This window comes from Kogia breviceps, chromosome 12 (genome assembly GCF_026419965.1).
Source record: "Kogia breviceps isolate mKogBre1 chromosome 12, mKogBre1 haplotype 1, whole genome shotgun sequence".
Lineage (NCBI taxonomy): Eukaryota > Metazoa > Chordata > Mammalia > Artiodactyla > Physeteridae > Kogia > Kogia breviceps.
Window position 1 is genome coordinate 11695197 of NC_081321.1, and position 19577 is coordinate 11714773.

Consider the following 19577-nt stretch of genomic DNA (forward strand, 5'->3'; position numbering starts at 1 on the left):
GTGGGATCTCAGTTCCCTGACAAGGGATTGAACCTGGGCCATGGCAGTCAAAGCTGAGAATCCTAACCACTAGGCCACCAGGGAACTACCATTCTTCAGTGATATAAGAATATCATTATTAATCACTCAGACTCTAATTTGGAATTTCTATACTGTTAATATTGATAAGAAGAATTGAATGAAAATGAGAGAATGTCTTTTGTAGAAACTGGTTTTCTGGGTGGTCTTATCTCTGAGGTAGATGCAAATACTTTATTATTATTATGATATGTGTTGTTACATAGTACAGTATGCATTCAGCAGTTTTCTCCATCACATTGTAAAGAATTGTGTAATTGTGACATGTTTCCTAATGAATCACCTTGCCCACAGCAGTCTTTTTTTTTTCTTTTTTAAAATAAATTATTTATTTATTTTTAGCTGCATTGGGGCTTGGCTGCAGTGCTTGGGCTTTTCATTGTGGTGGCTTCTCGTTGCAGAGCACGGGCTCCAGGCGCGCGGGCTTCAGTAGCTGTGGCTCACGGGCTCTAGAGCGCAGGCTCAGTAGTTGTGGTGCACGGGCTTAGTTGCTCTGCAGCATGTGGGATCTTCCCGGACCAGGGCTCGAACCCGTGTCCCCTGCCTTGGCAGGTGGATTCTTAACCACTGCGCCACCAGGGAAGCCCCAGTGCACTAATTTCTAATACTCTTTGAAAAATTCTCCTTTGAGGAAAGAATGGGCTGTATCCTATCAGCATCTAGTAGTTATTAATTTTATCAGCAAGGAGGTAGTGATCAAGGATTCCTTTAAGCCCCAATATTAATTCACCTATGTGTTTATTAACCATTCATTCTCCTGGACTGGACACTTACAAATAAGTCTCTGCTGGCAGAAGTGAGGCCCGTGGCATGAGTAGCACATTTTCCGCCATTGTTAGCCATATCTGTGTAATGAATCAGTACAGGTTCTCCTAGTTCCAAATGTACTTGATTTTACATGAAGTAGGCCTTTTCATGGCTGGGCTTCCTTCAACAAGGGTATTTATTTGTAGTTGAGCAAAAAAGAAATATAAGGCTTAAAAGAGCTTTGCTACTTAGTGATAAATCTATCCTTTCAAGGACCATGTAAAAGCAGATGACTATGTTTAATAAAACTTTTAAAGTGTTCTTCTTTTGCCTTTAGACCTTAGCTGGATCTCCAAAATACAAGTGAATCAAGCGGCAGTTCTGAGGCGTGCAGAACAAATCCAGGCCCGCAGACCCGTGAAAAAGGAGTGGCAAGTGAGGGCTCTTCTTGAGATTTCTCTCCCTGTAGTTTACAGCCCTGGTCTCTTCCCTCAAGGCCACGAGATTGAATTTTGCTCAAGATGCATCTAAACTTAAAAGATTGCAGCTGTCCATGACTTATTTTAATAATTCATAAACGATGATGATGGGATGGAGAAAGAGAACACATTTATCCAAACAAGTTAAAAATCTTACCACTCTTGAGTGGCAAAGCCACAAATGAATTCGAAGCATCTTTATTCATGAGTGAATTAAATGGCATATTTTCTCAACATATTTATTCAGTTTCTTAGACATACCTTCTTTGGTTGGCTTCTATTTTAATTTTAAAACCGTAACACCTAAACCTGGTGTGTCCGCTGTTGAGGCCCTGAGGTATGAGTTGACCTTCTTTGACCATCATGTTTACCATACTAATTAATTGTCCTAAATCATTTTTCAAAATTCGAAAAATGATGTTTCATAGAGTACTTGTGGTCAGCATATTCTTCAGTGTGTACCAACGAAAGACATGCTATGCATCTCAGGACTAAAAGGAATTCAGAATTTATTTCACAAGTGATTGAATCCTTTAAGATGGATGACAGGTCACATTTTGCTCATCCTTAGAAATAATCTGATTGAAAAGATGAAAGGAATTCATCAGAATGAGTTGTGAAATATGAATATTGTTTAAAAATTATAATTGGATTAAATTGAAAAAAATCAGGGCTTCCCTGGTGGCGCAGTGGTTGAGAATCCGCCTGCCAATGCAGGGGACATGGGTTCGTGCCCTGGTCCGGGAAGATCCCACATGCCGTGGAGTGGCTGGGCCTGTGAGCCATGGCCACTGAGCCTGCACGTCCGGAGCCTGTGCTCCGCAACGGGAGAGGCCACAACAGTGAGAGGCCCACGTACCACAAAAAAAAAAAAAAAAAAAAATTGAGAAATTGAAAAAAAACAAAGAAGATGGAGACTCTTTTTACAGTGTCTCATTCCACCCAGGCTGGAGGTAAAATGTACGATAGAAACTCTTGTTCCCAAGTTCTCCCCTAGCGGGTGGCCCTCTGAGGCTCCTTGTGAATGAAATGGAAAAGTCACATGTGGGGAGACTTGATCTATTAGGGATTTCAATTTGGGTTATCTATTGGAGAAAAAACCTTTATAAGCTATTTTCTCCCCTTTTATTCTATGTAACACTCATCTTTTTGGTCACTCTTGAGCATATATCAGAACATATGCCTTAGAACAGCATAGACAAGAGATTTTAGCACCCATATGTGCCTAATGGTTCTTTACTAACTAACTGGGTTGGAGATTAATTATTTTTTTAACCTTGTTTTTAACTTTTCTTCAAACCAGGCTGCTTGGCTCCTGAAAGCTGTTACCTTTATAGATCTTACTACACTTTCAGGCGATGACACATCTTCCAACATTCAAAGGCTCTGTTATAAAGCCAAGTATCCAATCCGGGAAGATCTCTTAAAAGCTTTAAATATGCACGATAAAGGTAATGTGTACAGTCTGTCTGGTGTTTACCTTTTTTACAGTAACAGTCACTAAATCTAAGAGGACTTAAGATTCAGCTGTTAAAATGATGGTAGCAATAAAATCCATGATAGAATTGTGTACATAGAGAAATAATTGAGATTCTTCTCTGAAAAACAGCAGAGGAAGAATCTGAGTCTCATTTTTCGGTCAGTTCTTTCCCATCATGGATTAAAGTTGCAAGTATTGAGTTTCTTTATTTTTCTTTCTAGTTCTTCAGTTTTGGAAGTTTTCTATCTAGTGACTCTCAAATACTGATTCTGATTCCCTAGCCATATATGAAAAAGCCAGTCTCATTACTTAATAATCACACCTCATACATAAAGTATTTTCTGTGAGTAAATGAAATGCTTTTGAGAATAAAATACAAATGGGAAATATTGCAAGCTTGTATATTAGGTTAGATCTTTTGAAAAAAAGTTATACTCACTCTTTTCGTATACATGAAAGAAAAGACTTTCTAAAGTTGCCGTAAGTTTAGAACCTTAACATTTTAGAAATGGAGGAGATTTTAAGAGTCGATGCCCTTGTTTCTAAATGTGGAAACTTGAGACCTGGAAGGCGAAATGGTATTTCCAGGACAATGTGTGTTGTTACTCAGTGGGCTGGTTTTAGGAACCAGATCCAAACCATGAAGGGATCCTTCTTGGTTCCCAGGTGCCTGTCTATAATGAATGCAGCTAGAGATGCTGCATTGGCCCAAGGCAGGTATTTTATCCCAAATAGTTTGTAGATAACTTATAGACCTCAACAAACATACAGCTTTTGAAAAGTAGTAGTTTTCTTTTGAGTTGACACTAAAACACCTACCATTTATACCACTTAAAAGCAACAGCTTTATATGAGTCTTATGCTATAGTTTTACAGTGGCTATTTGATTTTTCAATTTTTTCAATTTAAGATCTTATTCCTCAAAATGAGGGCTTCAGATCCAGATTTTATTATTTTCTGCAAAGGAGGGAATAGAATTAGTTAAATGTCGTTTTGCTAAACAGGTGTAACTTGTTTTATTGCACTTTGCAGATACTATGTGTTTTACAAATTGAAGGTTTGTGGCAGCCCTGCGTTGAGCAAATTTACAGGCACTGTTTTTCCAACAGCATTTGCTCACTTCATGTCTCTGTCACATTTTGATATTTCTTGCAGTATTTCAGACTTTTTCATCATTGTTATATTTGTTATGGTGATCTGTGATTAGTGATGTTTGATGTTACCATTGTAATTCTTTGGCATTTTTTAGCAATAAAATATTTTTAAATTAAGGTATATACTTTTTTTAGACATAATGCTATTGCACAGTTAATAGACTACAGTATAGTATAAACGTAACTTTTATATGCACTAGGAAACCAAAAAATTCCCGTGACTCACTTTATTGTGATATTCGCTTTATTGCGGTGGTCTGGAACTGAACCCGCACTATCTCCAGGGTCTGCCTGTACTACCCTGTAAGGTTCACTTACATTTATCTTCATCTGCTGTCCTGTTTGAATGCTGTAAAAACCTGGATTTTATTATCTGCATGAAATAAAACATTTTCATTGGATCAAGGCCACCAAGTTTACTATTTAGGAATTTTTTTTACAAATGGCACTATGTTAACCTCCAGAACAATGTATCAAAAATATTTTATTCTAGTGCTTGCTTTGGCAGCACATCTACTAAAATTGGAACTATACAGAGACAGAGAAGATTAGGATGGCCCGTGTGCAAGGATGACACGCAAATTCGTGAAGCATTCCATATTTTTTTTTAAAAAAAGAGTTGAACATAAAACATGACACCATAAAACTCCTAGAAGAGAGCATAGGCAAAATATTTTCTGACATAAATTGTACCAATGTTTCCTTAGGGCAGTCTCCCAAGGCAATAGAAATAAAAACAAAAATAGACAAATGGGACCTAATCAAACTTGTAGGCTTTTGCACAGCAAAAGAAACCATAAAAACAACAACAACAACAAAAAGACAACCTATGGAATGAGAGAAAATATTTGCAAATGATGCAACAGACAAGGGCTTAACCTCCAAGATATACAAACAGCTCATACAACTCAATAACAGAAAAACAAACAACCCAATTGAAAAATGGGCAGAAGACCTTAATAGACATTTCTCCAAAGAAGACATACAGATGGCCAGTAGGCACGTGAAAAGATGCACACCATCACTAATTATTAAAGAAATGCAAATCAGAACTACAATGAGGTATCACCTCACACCAGTCAGAATGGCCTTCTTTAAAAAGTCTACACATAACAAATGCTAGAGAGAGTGTGAAGGAAAGGGAACCCTCCTACACTGTTGGTGGGAATGTAAGTTGGTGCAGCCACTGTGGAAAACAGTGTGGAGGTTCCTCAGAAAACTAAAAATAGAATTACCATATGATCCAGCAATCCCATTCCTGGGCATATACCCAGACAAAGCTATAATTCAAAAAGATACATGCACCCCTATGTTCATAGCAGCACTATTCACAATAACCAAAACATGGACACAACCAAAATGTCCATTGACAGATGAATGGATAAAGAAGATGTACATATATACAATGGAACACTACTCAGCCATAAAAAAGAACAAAATAATGCCATTTGCAGCAACATGGATGCAACTAGAGATTATCATTCTAAGTTAGAAAGACAAATATTACATGACATCACTTATATGTGGAATCTAAAATATGACGCCAGTGAACCTATCTACAGAACAGAAACAGATTCATAGACATAGAGAACAGACTTGTGGTTGCCAAGGGGGAGGGGATGGGGGAGGGAAGGACTGGGAGTTTGGGATTAGCAGATGCAGAGTATTATATACAGGATGGATAAACAAGGTCCTACTGTATAACATAGGGAACTATATTTAATACCCTGTGATAAACCATAATGGAAAAGAATATTAAAAAAATGAGTCACTTTGCTGTGCAGCAGAGAGGGGCACAACATTGTAAGTCAACTCTACTTCAATTAAAAAATACAATAAAATTAAAAATATATGTGTATTTTATTCTGTAACCGTGATGATGAGAAAATGAGCCATGTTGTCAAGAGCCAGAAGGGAATGTGGAAAGTAAAAACCTTTTAATTTGTTGCAGCATCGTAAGGGAATTATTTTTTCTCTCATTTTGATTTCTGCCAGTGTTGAAGTATAAATAATAATTAAAAGCATATTGTGTGACTTGAACTTCACATAAACTAGGCTATTTTGATTTCTTTCTTCATAGGCATTACTACAGCTGCCGTTTGTGTCTATCCTGCCCGGGTATGTGATGCAGTAAAAGCACTAAAGGCTGCAGGCTGTGATATCCCAGTGGCATCAGGTAAAATTTGTGGCTTCTGTTGTCGTTTTATCAACATGTTTCCAGTTCTTCAACTCAGACACTTTGGGGAATTATCTCTATAGTTTTATACTATGATTTTAATTAGTTTTATATATGTAATTGGTTGTATTTATCTGTTATTTTCATATTTATTAATTGCCTGTTGAGTAGCAGACATTATATGTATTAATTCCTAAGAATATAGAACTGTATCTCTGTCCTTAAAGGAAACTTAGCTGTTTAGGAGGAATAGTCAAGTTTAAAAAAAAATTGTAACCCAGGACATGTAATATTACGTATATGTAACATATAACAATAAAGATATGCAGCAGGTACAGTTGTAACTCTGAGTGGGTAGAGGTTTATTCTGCAGAGGTTGATGGCACTCAGCGGGTAGGGTACACTTCATAGAGGAGACAGTAAGACCCCTGCATTGGGTCTTAAGGTTAAGGAAGAGTTTAGAGAGTTAATAAGCTAAGCATTGGCATTTTAGACAGAGGAACTAGCACATGTGAAGGTGCAAAAGCACAGTTCAGGGAACCGAAATGGGTTTGCAGTTGTTGGATCCTAAGGTAGGACAAAGGCAGAGCTTGGGAGTTGAAGCTGGAGAGGTAGATTGGGGTCAGATCCCATGGGGAAACCATACCAGGCCGTGGCATCTGGGTTTTATTTTGGTGATGGGGAAGATACCAAAAGATGTTAAGCAGAGACATACCGTGATCCGCCTCACGACGTAGTTGAGTTAAGGGATGGTAGTGAACAAATTATAGAGGGGTGAAATGGAGTTAGTTAGATGCATCCCAGGCCACGTGGGAGATGATGAGAGCCACCCCCAAGCCTGAAAGATAAAGAAAAGAGAGTGTGTTCAAGAGTTTTTGACTTAAGATAGATGTAGGGACTTACCTGGTGGTCCAGTGCGTAAGAATCCACGCTCCCAATGCAGGGGGCCCGGGTTCGATCCCTGGTCAGGCAACTAGAGCCCACCGGCCACAACACAAGGCAGCAAGGATCCGGCGCAGCCAAATAAATAAATATTAAAAAGAAAAACGAGTTACTGACTTAAGATAGATGCAGTAGGAGAACGAGGCATGAGGGAGGGAAAAGTCTTACTAAAAGCTTCGCTGTATGTGATGTGTGTGTGTGTATTTACATATGGATAGATACATAAAAAATTAGATTCTTCTTTTTATTTATTATTTTTTGTTGTTGTTGTCGCGGTACGCGGGCCTCTCACTGTTGCGGCCCCTCCCGTTGCGGAGCACAGGCTCCGGACGCGCAGGCTCAGCGGCCATGGCTCACGGGCCCAGCCGCTCCGCGGCATGTGGGATCTTCCCGGACCGGGTCACGAACCCGTGTCCCCTGCATCGGCAGGCGGACTCTCAACCACTGCGCCACCACGGAAGCCCTAGATTCTCCTTTTAAAAGGTATTAGAGGAATATCCTGGTGCTTTAAAGAAGGAAGCTAAGAAAATCATTAATTTATTTTATTAGGGCTACATCAAAAGAAACAGACTATACAGTATTTATTTACAACCTATTTGTGAAGATTCCCAGAGTATTTGGCAGCTAGCTACACCTTTATCAACCTTCATTTTTCATTAGCCTCAGTCAATTCAGCTTCTCCTTTATACAGCAGGGAAACATGCTTTCCTCTAAGGTAGCAGACCCAAGGAATTTAATAACATCAAGGAAACATGAAAGGTTATCTTTAGACACAGGAATGGAATTAATGATTAGCATGTTAAAAATGTTAATACTTTTTCCAAAGTGTCATTGTTTATTTTCCTTTTATTTATGTGTGGCCCTGCTCTTCCCAGTTCACCCCTGCCCCAGTTTTGTGGACGAATTAGGTGCTTTTCCATCGTGTAACATCTCCCCTTTATTCTCATCTGCTTGGCTGTTCATTTTAAAATGGGCAGTGAGAGGAACCTATATTACAATTTGGTTACAACAGCTATAAATGTGAATGAGTAAATCATGACAGTGACAGCCAACTTGGTCATGAGTAGGATCCAGAATTAACTAGTGTCCATCAAGACAGGGCTGTAGCTACTATCTTATGACTTTCACTTTGACGATGACATATCTTAATTGCTATTTACTTAAAGCACCCCCATGAGCATCTCTGTAGCAACTTAATTTCAGGTCTTCCAAAGAATATAATACTAATATTTATCCTAACGTCAGTACTATATAAAATTGCTTTCAGTTTCTTTACACTTCACTTTGCAAGGTAGGCATGAAGTTCTAAAGTGTCATTCATGCTTTGGTCTAAATGCTAATTTTTTTGGACTGAAATTCTTTATTGAGATACTGACCAGTGGAAATTTGTCTCGCTCCCTCCCTCCCTCCCTCTCTCCCTCCCTCCCTCCCTCTCTCCCTCCCTCCCTCACAACCTTCCTTCCTTTCTTTTTTTTTTTTTTTTTCTTTCTTTCTCTACTAGTGGCCACTGGCTTTCCAGCTGGGCAGACTCATTTAAAAACACGATTAGAAGAGATCAGATTGGCTGTGGAAGATGGAGCTTCAGAAATTGACGTGGTAATTAACAGGACCTTGGTGCTGACGGGCCAGTGGGAAGGTAAGTGTACACACATCCTTACCCAAGAGGGAGACTTAGTTCTTCCCTGGTCAGTCAGATGGCAAGGATCTGATAAGAGGCAGCATGGTGTGGAAGTCACTGTTCTAGATTACAAGTCACTAGATCAGAGGGTGAATTGAGGAGAAAACTCGACCAAGATCGCTCATCCTGCCCGCCTGCATGAACTTTTTATTTTATTTTATAAGTTTGATTTTTTTTAAAGCAGATATTCATTTTTAATTTTTATTTATTTATTTATTTTTGGCAGTGCTGGGTCTTCGTTTCTGTGCGAGGGCTTTCTCCAGTTGTGGCGAGCGGGAGCCCCTCTTCATCGCGGTGCGCGGGCCTCTCACTATCGTGGCCTCTCTTGTTGCGGAGCACGGGCTCCAGACGCGCAGGCTCAGCAGTTGTGGCTCACGGGCCCAGTTGCTCCGCATCATGTGGGATCTTCCCAGACCAGGGCTCGAACCCGTGTCCCCTGCATCGGCAGGCAGACTCTCAACCACTGCACCACCAGGGAAGTCCCTGCATGAACTTTTTAGATCCCTTTAGGTGATTAGTTATTTCCGTGCAGTGGATTATTAACTTTTATTCTATTTTCTACTGTTTCATTACTCAATACAAAAATCACTCTAGGCAATTCTTTTATGCAGAGTATATTTTAATATGATGGAGGAAGCTTCCCTTTTTTATGTTAATCTTTGTGGATTTGGAGGATGTGGGATTATTAATTAGTCTGCTAAGTCTGTTTTTACTTCTGTTCTTGAAGGTAGCTCCTCTGGGTATTATTACATATTCACCTTCGAGATTCATGATTTACTATCATGTCAATTACAATAGGACATTTCCCATTCCAGTAACAAGTTATTATTTTTTTGAAGGAATTGATTTTACCTCTGCCTTAAATGTATTTTGTGTACTTAGAGATTGTTGATAGCTAAAATAAGTACAATTCTGTATTTCAAAAAAATCAGTTTAACAAGTAGTTTAACTAAAGATTTTTAACACGGTCATAAGATAAAGCCAGAATAATGTGTTGTCTCTTTAGATATGTGAATATCAAATAATTGGTGTATTTTATTCTAATTACAAAGGTTATACCTTCTCACTGTTACAAACAAAAGTTCTAACCAGTAATAAGGAAGTGGATGTTCTACATAATCTCATCCCCTACAAATAACCCTTGAAAACGCTGCAGTGCACAACTTTCCAAACTTTTTTCTCTGCATATACACACATGCAACTCCCATCCTTCTGTTAAGTTTAAAATCAAATTTTTTAAAAAGTGAAAAGGGCTTCCCTGGTGGCGCAGTGGTTGAGAATCCGCCTGCCGATGCAGGAGACACGGGTTCGTGCCCCGGTCCGGGAAGATCCCACATGCCGCGGAGCAACTAAGCCCGTGAGCCATGGCCGCCGCGCCTGCGCGTCCGGAGCCTGTGCTCCGCAACGGGAGAGGCCGCAACAGTGAGAGGCCCGCATACCGCAAAAAAAAAAAAAAAAAAAAAAAAAAAAAAAAAAAATAAAAAGTGAAAAAATTAAAATTAAAAATAGGATTATATTTAATGTATTTTTTCTTAACCTACCTATTGGTCTTGCCAATATCTCATAGATATCTATGACTCTATCCATCAATCCATCTATCTCATCTTCTGTAAATTATAATTCCATTGTTTATCCATTAAGAATTGCTTTTGGTTATAGAGCAACAAAGATTTAATTAATGGTTTAAATGCTCAAGGATTTCCTCTCTCACATAAAGTTGGGAAGTAGGTATTTCAGGGGTATTGTGAAAAACAAAGTTCTTGGAGACCTGGACTACTTTTATCTTCCACTTCCAAAGAGTGTGGCTTCTGTCCTCATACTCAAGGACACTCCATTGTCTGTATGGCTTTTGAAGCTCCAGCTTTTACATTCATCTCCCAGACAACAGGAAATAGGGGCTTGTCCTGTCCCCAAATCTCACACACCATCTTTGTTTACACCTCATTGGCCCTAAGTGAGTTCCGTGGCCAGGCTTGGCTGCAAGTGAAGCTGGAAAAGGTAGTCTTTTGGCTTGGAATATTAGCTACATTCCTATACATTTTTTTTTTTTAAATTTATTTAATTTTGGCTGCTCTGGGTCTTTGTTGCTGCACGCGGGCTTTCTCTAGTTGCTGTGAGCGGGGGCTACTCTTCGTTGTGGTGCGTGAGCTTCTCACTGTGATGGCTTCTGTTGTTGCAGAGCACGGGCTCTAGGTGAGCGGGTTTCAGTAGTTGTGGCATGCGGGCTCAGTAGTTGTGGCTCGTGGGCTCTAGAGCACAGGCTCAGTAGTTGTGGCACATGGGCTTAGTTGCTCTGCAGCGTGTGGTATCTTCCTGGACCAGGGCTCAAGCCCGTGTCCCCTGCATTGGCAGGTGGACTCTCGACCACTGTGCCTCCAGGGAAGTCCCCCCATACATTCTTAATATGTTAGATGGTGCACATTTCTGTGCCTTAGTGGAAAGGAGTTGGCAGGGAAGGAGAGTGGGCTGCATAAGCCAAACAGGATGTGATCATAAAAAGCCTCACAGCAAAGGTTGAGGCAAAACAACAATAACAACAGTGTTTAAATACAAAGATTTATGAAGTCCAAAGGCACAGTTGTCTGGACCGTGAGCTATGAGGCAGGTCATCTCAGAGATTCCAGTAGCCCCTGGGAGCATCCCTGTATTCCAGGAGAATCCAGTCACTAGCACAGCAATTCCGAACGATCTAGGAAAAAAAATGTCAGGCCATTCCCATTGCCTGATACTCCCATCTGTACTTATCAACATTTTTTAAGCCTTGCCAGGTTTAAATTCTTGACAGTTCACAAATATCTTTTTGTGCTTTTGATTTTTTTTTTTTTTTTTTTTACGCGGGCCTCTCACTGCTGTGGCCTCTCCCGTTGCGGAGCACGGGCTCCGGACGCGCAGGCTCAGCGGCCACGGCTCACGGGCTCAGCCGCTCCGCGGCACGCGGAACCCTCCCGGACCGGGGCACGAACCCGCACACCCGGCATTGGCAGGCGGACTCTCAACCACTGCGCCACCAGGGAAGCCCTGTGCTTTTGATTTTTGATCCTTTTCTTACAGTGTATGTGTGCTTTGGGCAGTTGCAATCATTCTTAAATGGCTTATTTTAAGTAGATGTCCCTTGTCCCTGTATTTTAATTCTGCTTGTCTGTTCCTTGTCATAGATTTGAGTTAAGATTTAAGGCCTAGAGTAAGAAAAAAATGAGTAAGCATAATAACTTAAAACAAATCTAGAAATAAACTCTATGTCATTTAGTTGGATAAAAAACTGTATGTCCTTTATCTTTTATTAAGTAGTTACAGACATAGAAGTATAGTTTATATTATAACTTGTTCTCTTGTCTCTAGAATACTGCTAATTGGAAAATAAAATACAATAGGAGATGAGATTTGATGTAATTGCCTTTCCCTTAATGAACTAGGAATGGTTGTTTTTAAGAACTGGTAATTTCCCAATAACAGACATTCATGCAAAATATAATACACATCTTTGTCCCAGACTGTACTTTTCTGTTAACTCTTTTTATGGTGTTAATAACCTCTTGATCCAAAACAAATTGAAAAGGAACATTTAATACTAGAAATTTAATTCTAACTAGAAACCTGCAAATGTCTTAGGCCTTTTTTCACTGCAGTGTTTTATCTTAATTTCAGTTCTCAGTTTGATTACGTATTGTATTTTTCGGTGTGATGTTTTAATATTAACTGTTTACTAAAATATGAGCCTAACATTGATTTCTTGGAATTTGCCAATGGAAGTGTCTGTGAGTCTGTTACGCCTTCTAATCCAGGATCCTCTTCTCTGTGCACTGAGGTGTGTAAGACACTGGTTAAAGCACAAAAGAAAGAATCTTGTTTTCTAAACCTGGCCATTCAGAGTGTATCTTCACCATTTCTCATGGTCACAAGGGTCCACAGTTTAGGGTATGAACTCAAAGGGGAGCTGGAGAGGGCTCGTATTCCTCTTCTTGGATTCTCCTTGACGACCATTTAAATTCTACTCCCTCAAACTTCTCACTTTTCCACCCACCTTGGGGCTCCTTAAGTACTGGCAGGCAACCTACCTGCTGCTTCTCGGGAAAAACAGAATCTGTTACGCAGGAACTTCTCACTGTCCTAGCATCAGATGTGCTTCCCTTGCACCTCCTCTTCTCCTTCCTCCTGAATCCAGTCCCTGGGCCGTGCTGCGGCTCCCACCTCCTCCCATAGTTTCACAGCCTTGGTCCTTTTATGGGCCATTTTTTTCTCCTGCAGCCTCCACCTCTCTACTAGCTCATCCCATCAGCATCCAAGCATACATCCAAACATTCTATTTTTTAAAAATACATTTATTTATTTATTTTTGGCTGCGTTGGGTCTTCGTTGCTGCGCGCAGGCTCTCTAGTTGCGGCGAGCGGGGGCTACTCTTCGTTGCGGTGCGCGGGCTTCTCATTGTGGTGGCTTCTCTTGTTGCGGAGCACGGGTTCTAGGCACACGGGCTCAGTAGTTGTGGCGCATGGGCTTAGTTACTCCGCGGCACGTGGGATCTTCCCGGTCGCTGCATTGGCAGGCGGATTCTTTACCACTGCACCACCAGGGAAGTCCCCATCCAAACATTCTTATCCAGTAAAAAAAAAAAAAAAGCCTGCATGTCACCATTCCTCCTCATCCCCAGCTGAATCTCCCTTTCCATTCTCCCCTTTGTGGCTGAAATTCTTAAAAGAGCCGTATGTACTTGTTTCTCTTGAATCTGTTCTTTCCAAGATAACAATGCCCTGTGATTTTGCTATGCCCGGGAGATACTCTTCAGTCGTTTAGGTTGGTGGTGCAGCAGCAGTTGACACAATGGACCGTTTCCTCCTGGAAACACTCTTTTGTCATGGCTTTGGTGACCCTGCTTTCTTCAGGTTTTCCTCCGTGTTTCTGATTACTCCTGCATCTTGTTTGCAAGCTCCTCCGCCTCCTCTGTCATCACCGAAGTGTCGGGGGTCCTCAAGTTCTGTCCCAGCAAACTCTCAAACTTCTCAGACTCTGCACGCTCTCCCTTGGAAACCTAGTATCCTCACTGATTTCCGCTGTTCCCTGTGCTGAGGACCAAACCTCCAGAGCGTGGAACCCGCATCTGTCTGACTCTGGAATCCGCGTTCCATTTCCCCACTAAAAGATTCCCCATGAAACGATGCTTTTCATTGATTAGTTTCACATAAGTAGACATTCAAATTCAGTGAATCTTGACCAAAGCTTAGAATCTAGCCACTTTAGAAAGAAATTCATTAAAAAATGTTTACATTTCCCTGACTTTATTTACACTTTCTATTAAATACAGTTTTTTCTAGATCATTCAGAACTATTGTATCAGTGGTTATAGGCACCTCATTTTATTACACTTCTCTCTGTTGCACGCCACAGATTTTTGCAAATCGAAGATTCGGGGTAACCTCGTGTCAAGCAAGTCTGTAGGCAGCATTTTTCCAGCAGCATTTGTTCACTTCATGTCTCTGTGTCACATTTTGGAAATTCTCAATATTTCAAACTTTTCCATTATTATTATATTTATTACGGTGATCTGTGATCAGTGATCTTTGATGTTACCATTACAAAAAGATCATGACTGGCTGAAGGCTCAGATGATGGTTAGCATTTCTTAGCAATAAAATATTTTTTAATTAAGGTATGTACATTGTTTTTTTAGACATAATGCTATTGCACATTTAATACATTAAAGTATAGTGTAAGCATACCTTTTATATGCACTGGGAAACTGAAAAATTCATGTGACTCGCTTTATTCTGATATTTGGTTTATTGTGGTGATTTGGAACTGAACCCGCAGTATCTCTTGAGGTTTGCCTGTATATTATCCTGGAATACAGTGATGTTCTTAAGGGCTACTGAAGTCTCCAAGGTGACTTGCCCCATAGCTAATGGTCCAGACTGCTGTGCTTCTTTTGGATTTTGTGTATCTTTTTATTTAAACATCTTTGCTATGGTTGTCGTGCCTGGTCCTTTGCTGTTAGGCTTTTTACTGTCAGCTCGTTATACTGTCCTTCCCTCACTCCTTTCCATCTGGGTACAGAAATGCACACCATCTGACTTATTGCTCTGGACAGTGGTTTTAACTGGATAGGGTGTGGAATGTATTGCTGATTCTCAGAATTATCTGACAGACGTTTTCCCATTACTTGCCCCAGCTCCCTTCCTCACAGAATCTAGCACATTCCCCTGAGTATGTGTAATATCAGAATTGGGGGTTGGATGTAAGGGAGGAGTAGAAGTCTACAGTGAAAAATCACTAGGTGATTTTAATTCCACCCCTTCTTCCCCTACCATCCCATAGTCCTAAGGAGAAGCACTAACTTGGAGCATCTTTTTTTTTGTTTGTTTGTTTTTAATATACTTCTAGTTCTTTTTTTTTTTTTGGCCCTGCCAAGTGGCATGTGGGATCTTAGTTCCCCGACCAGGATTGAACCTGTGCCCCCTGCATTGGAAGGGTGGAATCTTAATCACTGGACTGCCAGGGAAGTCCCCCCAGACTTCTAGCTCTTGATTCTACAGAGTTTAGGTGCCGCATAATCGAAGCATTGCTGGGTTTACATATTGATTAATTAGTACAAATCGTATCTCCCACGTGTTGCCATTTATTTAACCTGGCTCTGCAGTTAGCCGTGAACGGGAGGCTTAAGAAACAGCGTTACTCTGGTGCGTTTAGCCAGAAAGACATCTACTTCTGTGCTCTTGGGCGGATAGTTCTCCTCTCCCTGGGAAGACTGTACTCTGAGATGAAGAGAGCAGCTCTCTCGTGCTGTACCAGGAGAGAGGGGGGCTACCTATCCGGCCAGATGGGTCAACTGTCACTGGAGTCACAGACCCAGAACATACCCAGAAGGGATACGTTGTGGAGGAAGAGGAGGGGGGTCACTCTAGGAGACCCGAAATAGTTGTTTTGTGCAGGGTCTTTGCATGAGACAGAACTTGGTTGGAATCCTCGTGCTATCGTCAGTAGCTGTTTGCTCTTAGACAAGTTACTTAACTTCTCTGTACCTTCCGTTCCTTCTCTGTAAAATAGGAATAGCGGTATCTACTTCATGAGGTCATAATAGGGAGTAAATTAGATAACGTGTATAAATTGGTTATCCTGTTGCTTGGCCCAGATGAATCCCTCCTTGCCAACTGCGGTTTCTTCCCTTTCCCCCTCTTCCTCCTGGTGAGGATAGTATGTTGTCAAGGGAAGTATTGACACAGCACATGCATTGAGTTAATGACGAGGAACTCACACCGGTTTTAGTATTTATAATTTTGCTAATTTACACTGAGTCCTTGGGCAAATACTTCACTTCTCTCTGCCTCCATTTAAATAAGCTACCAGTGAGGGGATAAGACGTAAGGACTTCTGCAGTCTTTTAGAGCTACAGTGGCCTGTGATTTTATATTTGGTGTTTTCATGGTCTGTGTGTATTATTCCAATGATAAGGACTTGTAATACGGTATTTTTTAATGATGATATTGAAGTTGACCCCTCAGTTGCATTCCATAAACAGTTCTTTGAAGAAAGAATTCACCAGAAGAGGTTCATCATCTTATAAACCTTATTGAACAGGTTTTGAAAATTAAATGCATTCCATGTTCTGTAAATATACAAAGGTGTTCATTTTTTACTTTTTTATGACCTCTCTCTGTCAGCTGCGTATATTTACCTAATACATTTCCAATGACATGGAAATGCTATCAGATTCAAGAATCTTCCAGGACCTTGAGCTTATTAGGACCTAGAACTGGCTTTACTAGTTTTTGGAAACCCATTCCACACTGGAGCACCAGCACACATGACTCCAAAGGTGGCTACTTCTGTGACATTTTTCCAGCATTGTGTGTTCAGAATCACAGCTGGAAATATTGTCTGTCTTCTCTATCCAGAGCCTCACGTACTTTCTTTTTTTTTTTTTTTTTTTTTTTGTGATATGCGGGCCTCTCACTGTTGTGGCCTCTCCCGTTGCGAAGCACAGGCTCTGGACGCGCAGGCTCAGCGGCCATGGCTCACGGGCTTAGTTGCTCCGCGGCATGTGGGATCTTCCCGGACCGGGGCGCGAACCTGTGTCCCCTGCATCGGCAGGCGGATTCTCAACCACTGCGCCACCAGGGAAGCCCTCACGTACTTTTTTTTACCCCATTCAATTCTTCAGCTTTGACTTGCTTTCCCAAATTTGGTTTGTGGAGTACATGCCTCATGACTCTCAAGGGCTTTACGGTGAGAGAATGAAATATTCCAGCCAAAGCCACAGTATCTGTCATTGTGTTGCATGCAAGTAGATCTTGAAAATCTTGACTCTGGGCAACAATTTACTTTTCTTATTCGCTTATTTTTACAAAAGAAGGGTGGTAGAAAGAACATCTCTTAAAAGAAGTTAGGGTTTTTCTTTGTTTTGGAGAGCTGTTAATCATAGTGTCTTATGAGAAAAGCAATCTCTAAATCTATAGATACTTTTTGGGGAGGAATCACATAACCCATAATCTGTGCTTTTTGTTTCGAGGGTTGTTTATAAAAGAAAAAATCTGGAGATACTTACGGCAGCTGTATGCTTTTATTTTATTATTTTTTTTAATGCTATGATTCTTCAGAACTTCAAATACTATTGACAAAAATGTGTGTGTTTTATCTCTTGCAGGTTATTGTACTACCTCGTGTTTTAGCTCATCTCTGTTTTAGTCTTACAAGATTAATTAGTTGCCTTAGTGGATGAAAACTGTTCTGGAACATTTTGTGGCTTTTTTAGATTAAAAGGTTGCTGTATAATTTTATATTAAGTGTTTGACTGTACATATAATTATCTTAAGAGTTATTTTCAGGCCACTCATGTGCAGTGTTGAACATCTTTCCGGTACTCAAAAAAATAATTGCTTAGATATGTTCGTTAACGATTATTTTTTAAGTGCCTTTGAATAGCATGAAATATAAAGGGAAATCTACTTCATGGCTTTTAGATAGGAGATATTGTCTTTAAACCCTTGGATTCTTACTCAGTTCATAATTCCTATACATGAAAGCTTCACTAACATAGTTTTCTATGTCTACAGCAGTGCCTTTTCCAGAAAACTTAACAAGTTGCCAGCAGCCACAAAATTAGGCATCTGTTTTCCTTTTAGGTGGAAGCTGGAAAGACAGAGGATAATTTTAGGTAGAGAAAAGTAGAATGCTTTAGATGAGAGTTCCTGCTAACACGGGGAGGCAGAAGGTAGAGCCAGTGGTCACCCTGTTTTGGATGCTGTTTAAAACTGACGCATTGTGAGCCCCTCCACCCCTTGGGTCAGCATGCTCAGGCACACAGGCCTTTCCCAGAGTGCCTGAGTTCTCGGAGTCCTCCCAGGGGCCACTCCACCAGCACAGCCCCGCTAGTTGTTCCCACTGGCAGTGACAAGCTGAAGGCCCGGCTGTGGCCTCCGTTGCTTTTCCTCGGCGTAACACCAGCAGGAGGGATGAGGCGGGACGGACAGGAGGCCACACCTCTGCTGGCTGTGCCGTTGTATTGATTAAGCGTCTACAGTGTAATCGATCCTGGGTTTCTCATATACCCACCCTCACTACTCCTGAAAACCTCATTACGAGTCAAAACATTTATTATCAAGTTTTTAAATGTGACATCACTATGCCAGCCACTTCTCTGCTGTGTGTGTTGTGTTAAATTTTGCATTATTCTGACCAATTTGCAGTCGTGGTATTTGAATTCCATTTTCATTTGTCAGTCATCTTTGGTAATAGCCTTCCAAATTATTATTTTTCTGGTACGTGAAAGAATTGTTCTTTCTTTTTCTTTTTTAAGTGGGGAATTTTCCGTTTCTCTAATGTTTGAATTTTTAGCAATGAATATGTATTATGAGTATGTGAGCAGAAAAATTAATAGATGCTCTAAGGAATATGTCATGATGTATGCAAAGACTTAACTATAAGGGTGTTTGCTGAAGTTTTGTTTATAAGAGCAAAAAAATCTGAAACCTTCAATATCCAATAATAGAAAGATGATTGAATACATTATTTACAACCATGCAATGGAAGATTGTACAGCCATTAAAAATTGTGCTACAGACCTGTATTTATGAATTTGGAAGGATGTCTATGATATATCAAAGGGAACAAAAGCAGGTCATAAAATAATATGTGCCACATATAATCACACTTTTTTTTTTTTACAAAACAGTAGAATGGTTGATAGTTTCAAAAGCCCTCCCATGAGAAAAATACCTGCATGCTAAATAAATTACAACAGCATTTGTTGTAACTTTTTAACTTTTATTTTTGAATAATTTAAAACTTACAGAAAAGTTACAGAAATAGTACACAAAACTCCTGTTTACTCTTCACTCAGATTCCCCAATTATAAAATTCTACCCCGTTTATCTTTTTTGCCTTCCCTCTCTCTCTCTGTCTCTCTCTTTGTGTGTATGCAGATAGATATTGATAGATAGATAGATTGATAGAGATTTAGACATAATTTTTCTTCGAATTATTTGAGATTAAGTTGCAGAGCTGTTGATCCATTACTATTAAATACTTCAGTGTGTATTTCCTGAAAACAAGGACGCTTTTATACAAAGCCACAGTACACCATCAAAGTCCGGAAATTAGCACTATCATACTACCATTAAATCCACAGACTTTGTTCAGGCTTTGCAGATTATCCTAGTAATGTTTTAATTAGGTCCAAATTCAATTGTTACATGTCTCTTTAGCTTTCTTCAATCTGGAATAGTCCTCAATCTTCCCTTGTGTTTGAAGAATAGAGGTCTATTGTTTTGTAAAGTGTACCTCACTTCGGGTGTGTTGCATGTTTTCTCATGATTAGATTCAAGTTAGGTATTTTTGATAGGAATAACACTGAACT

The 19577-nt window shown here is 40.1% G+C and overlaps 1 protein-coding gene and 1 pseudogene across 2 annotated transcripts in view; both read left to right on the forward strand.

The window, feature by feature from the left end:
• The window catches only part of DERA (deoxyribose-phosphate aldolase), a 117304-nt gene that overhangs the window by 39817 nt on the left and 57910 nt on the right, over positions 1-19577 (forward strand). For both annotated transcript variants that reach the window (XR_010835773.1, XM_059080296.2), the window contains exons 2-5: positions 1163-1260; positions 2608-2755; positions 6019-6114; positions 8558-8692. Coding sequence is in view for 1 of the 2 variants with exons in the window: in XM_059080296.2 (XP_058936279.1) it covers positions 1163-1260; positions 2608-2755; positions 6019-6114; positions 8558-8692 (477 nt within the window). In the remaining variant the exon portion in view is untranslated. The remainder of the gene's footprint in view (positions 1-1162; positions 1261-2607; positions 2756-6018; positions 6115-8557; positions 8693-19577) is intronic.
• On the forward strand, positions 4431-4543 carry LOC131767575 (U6 spliceosomal RNA; annotated as a pseudogene).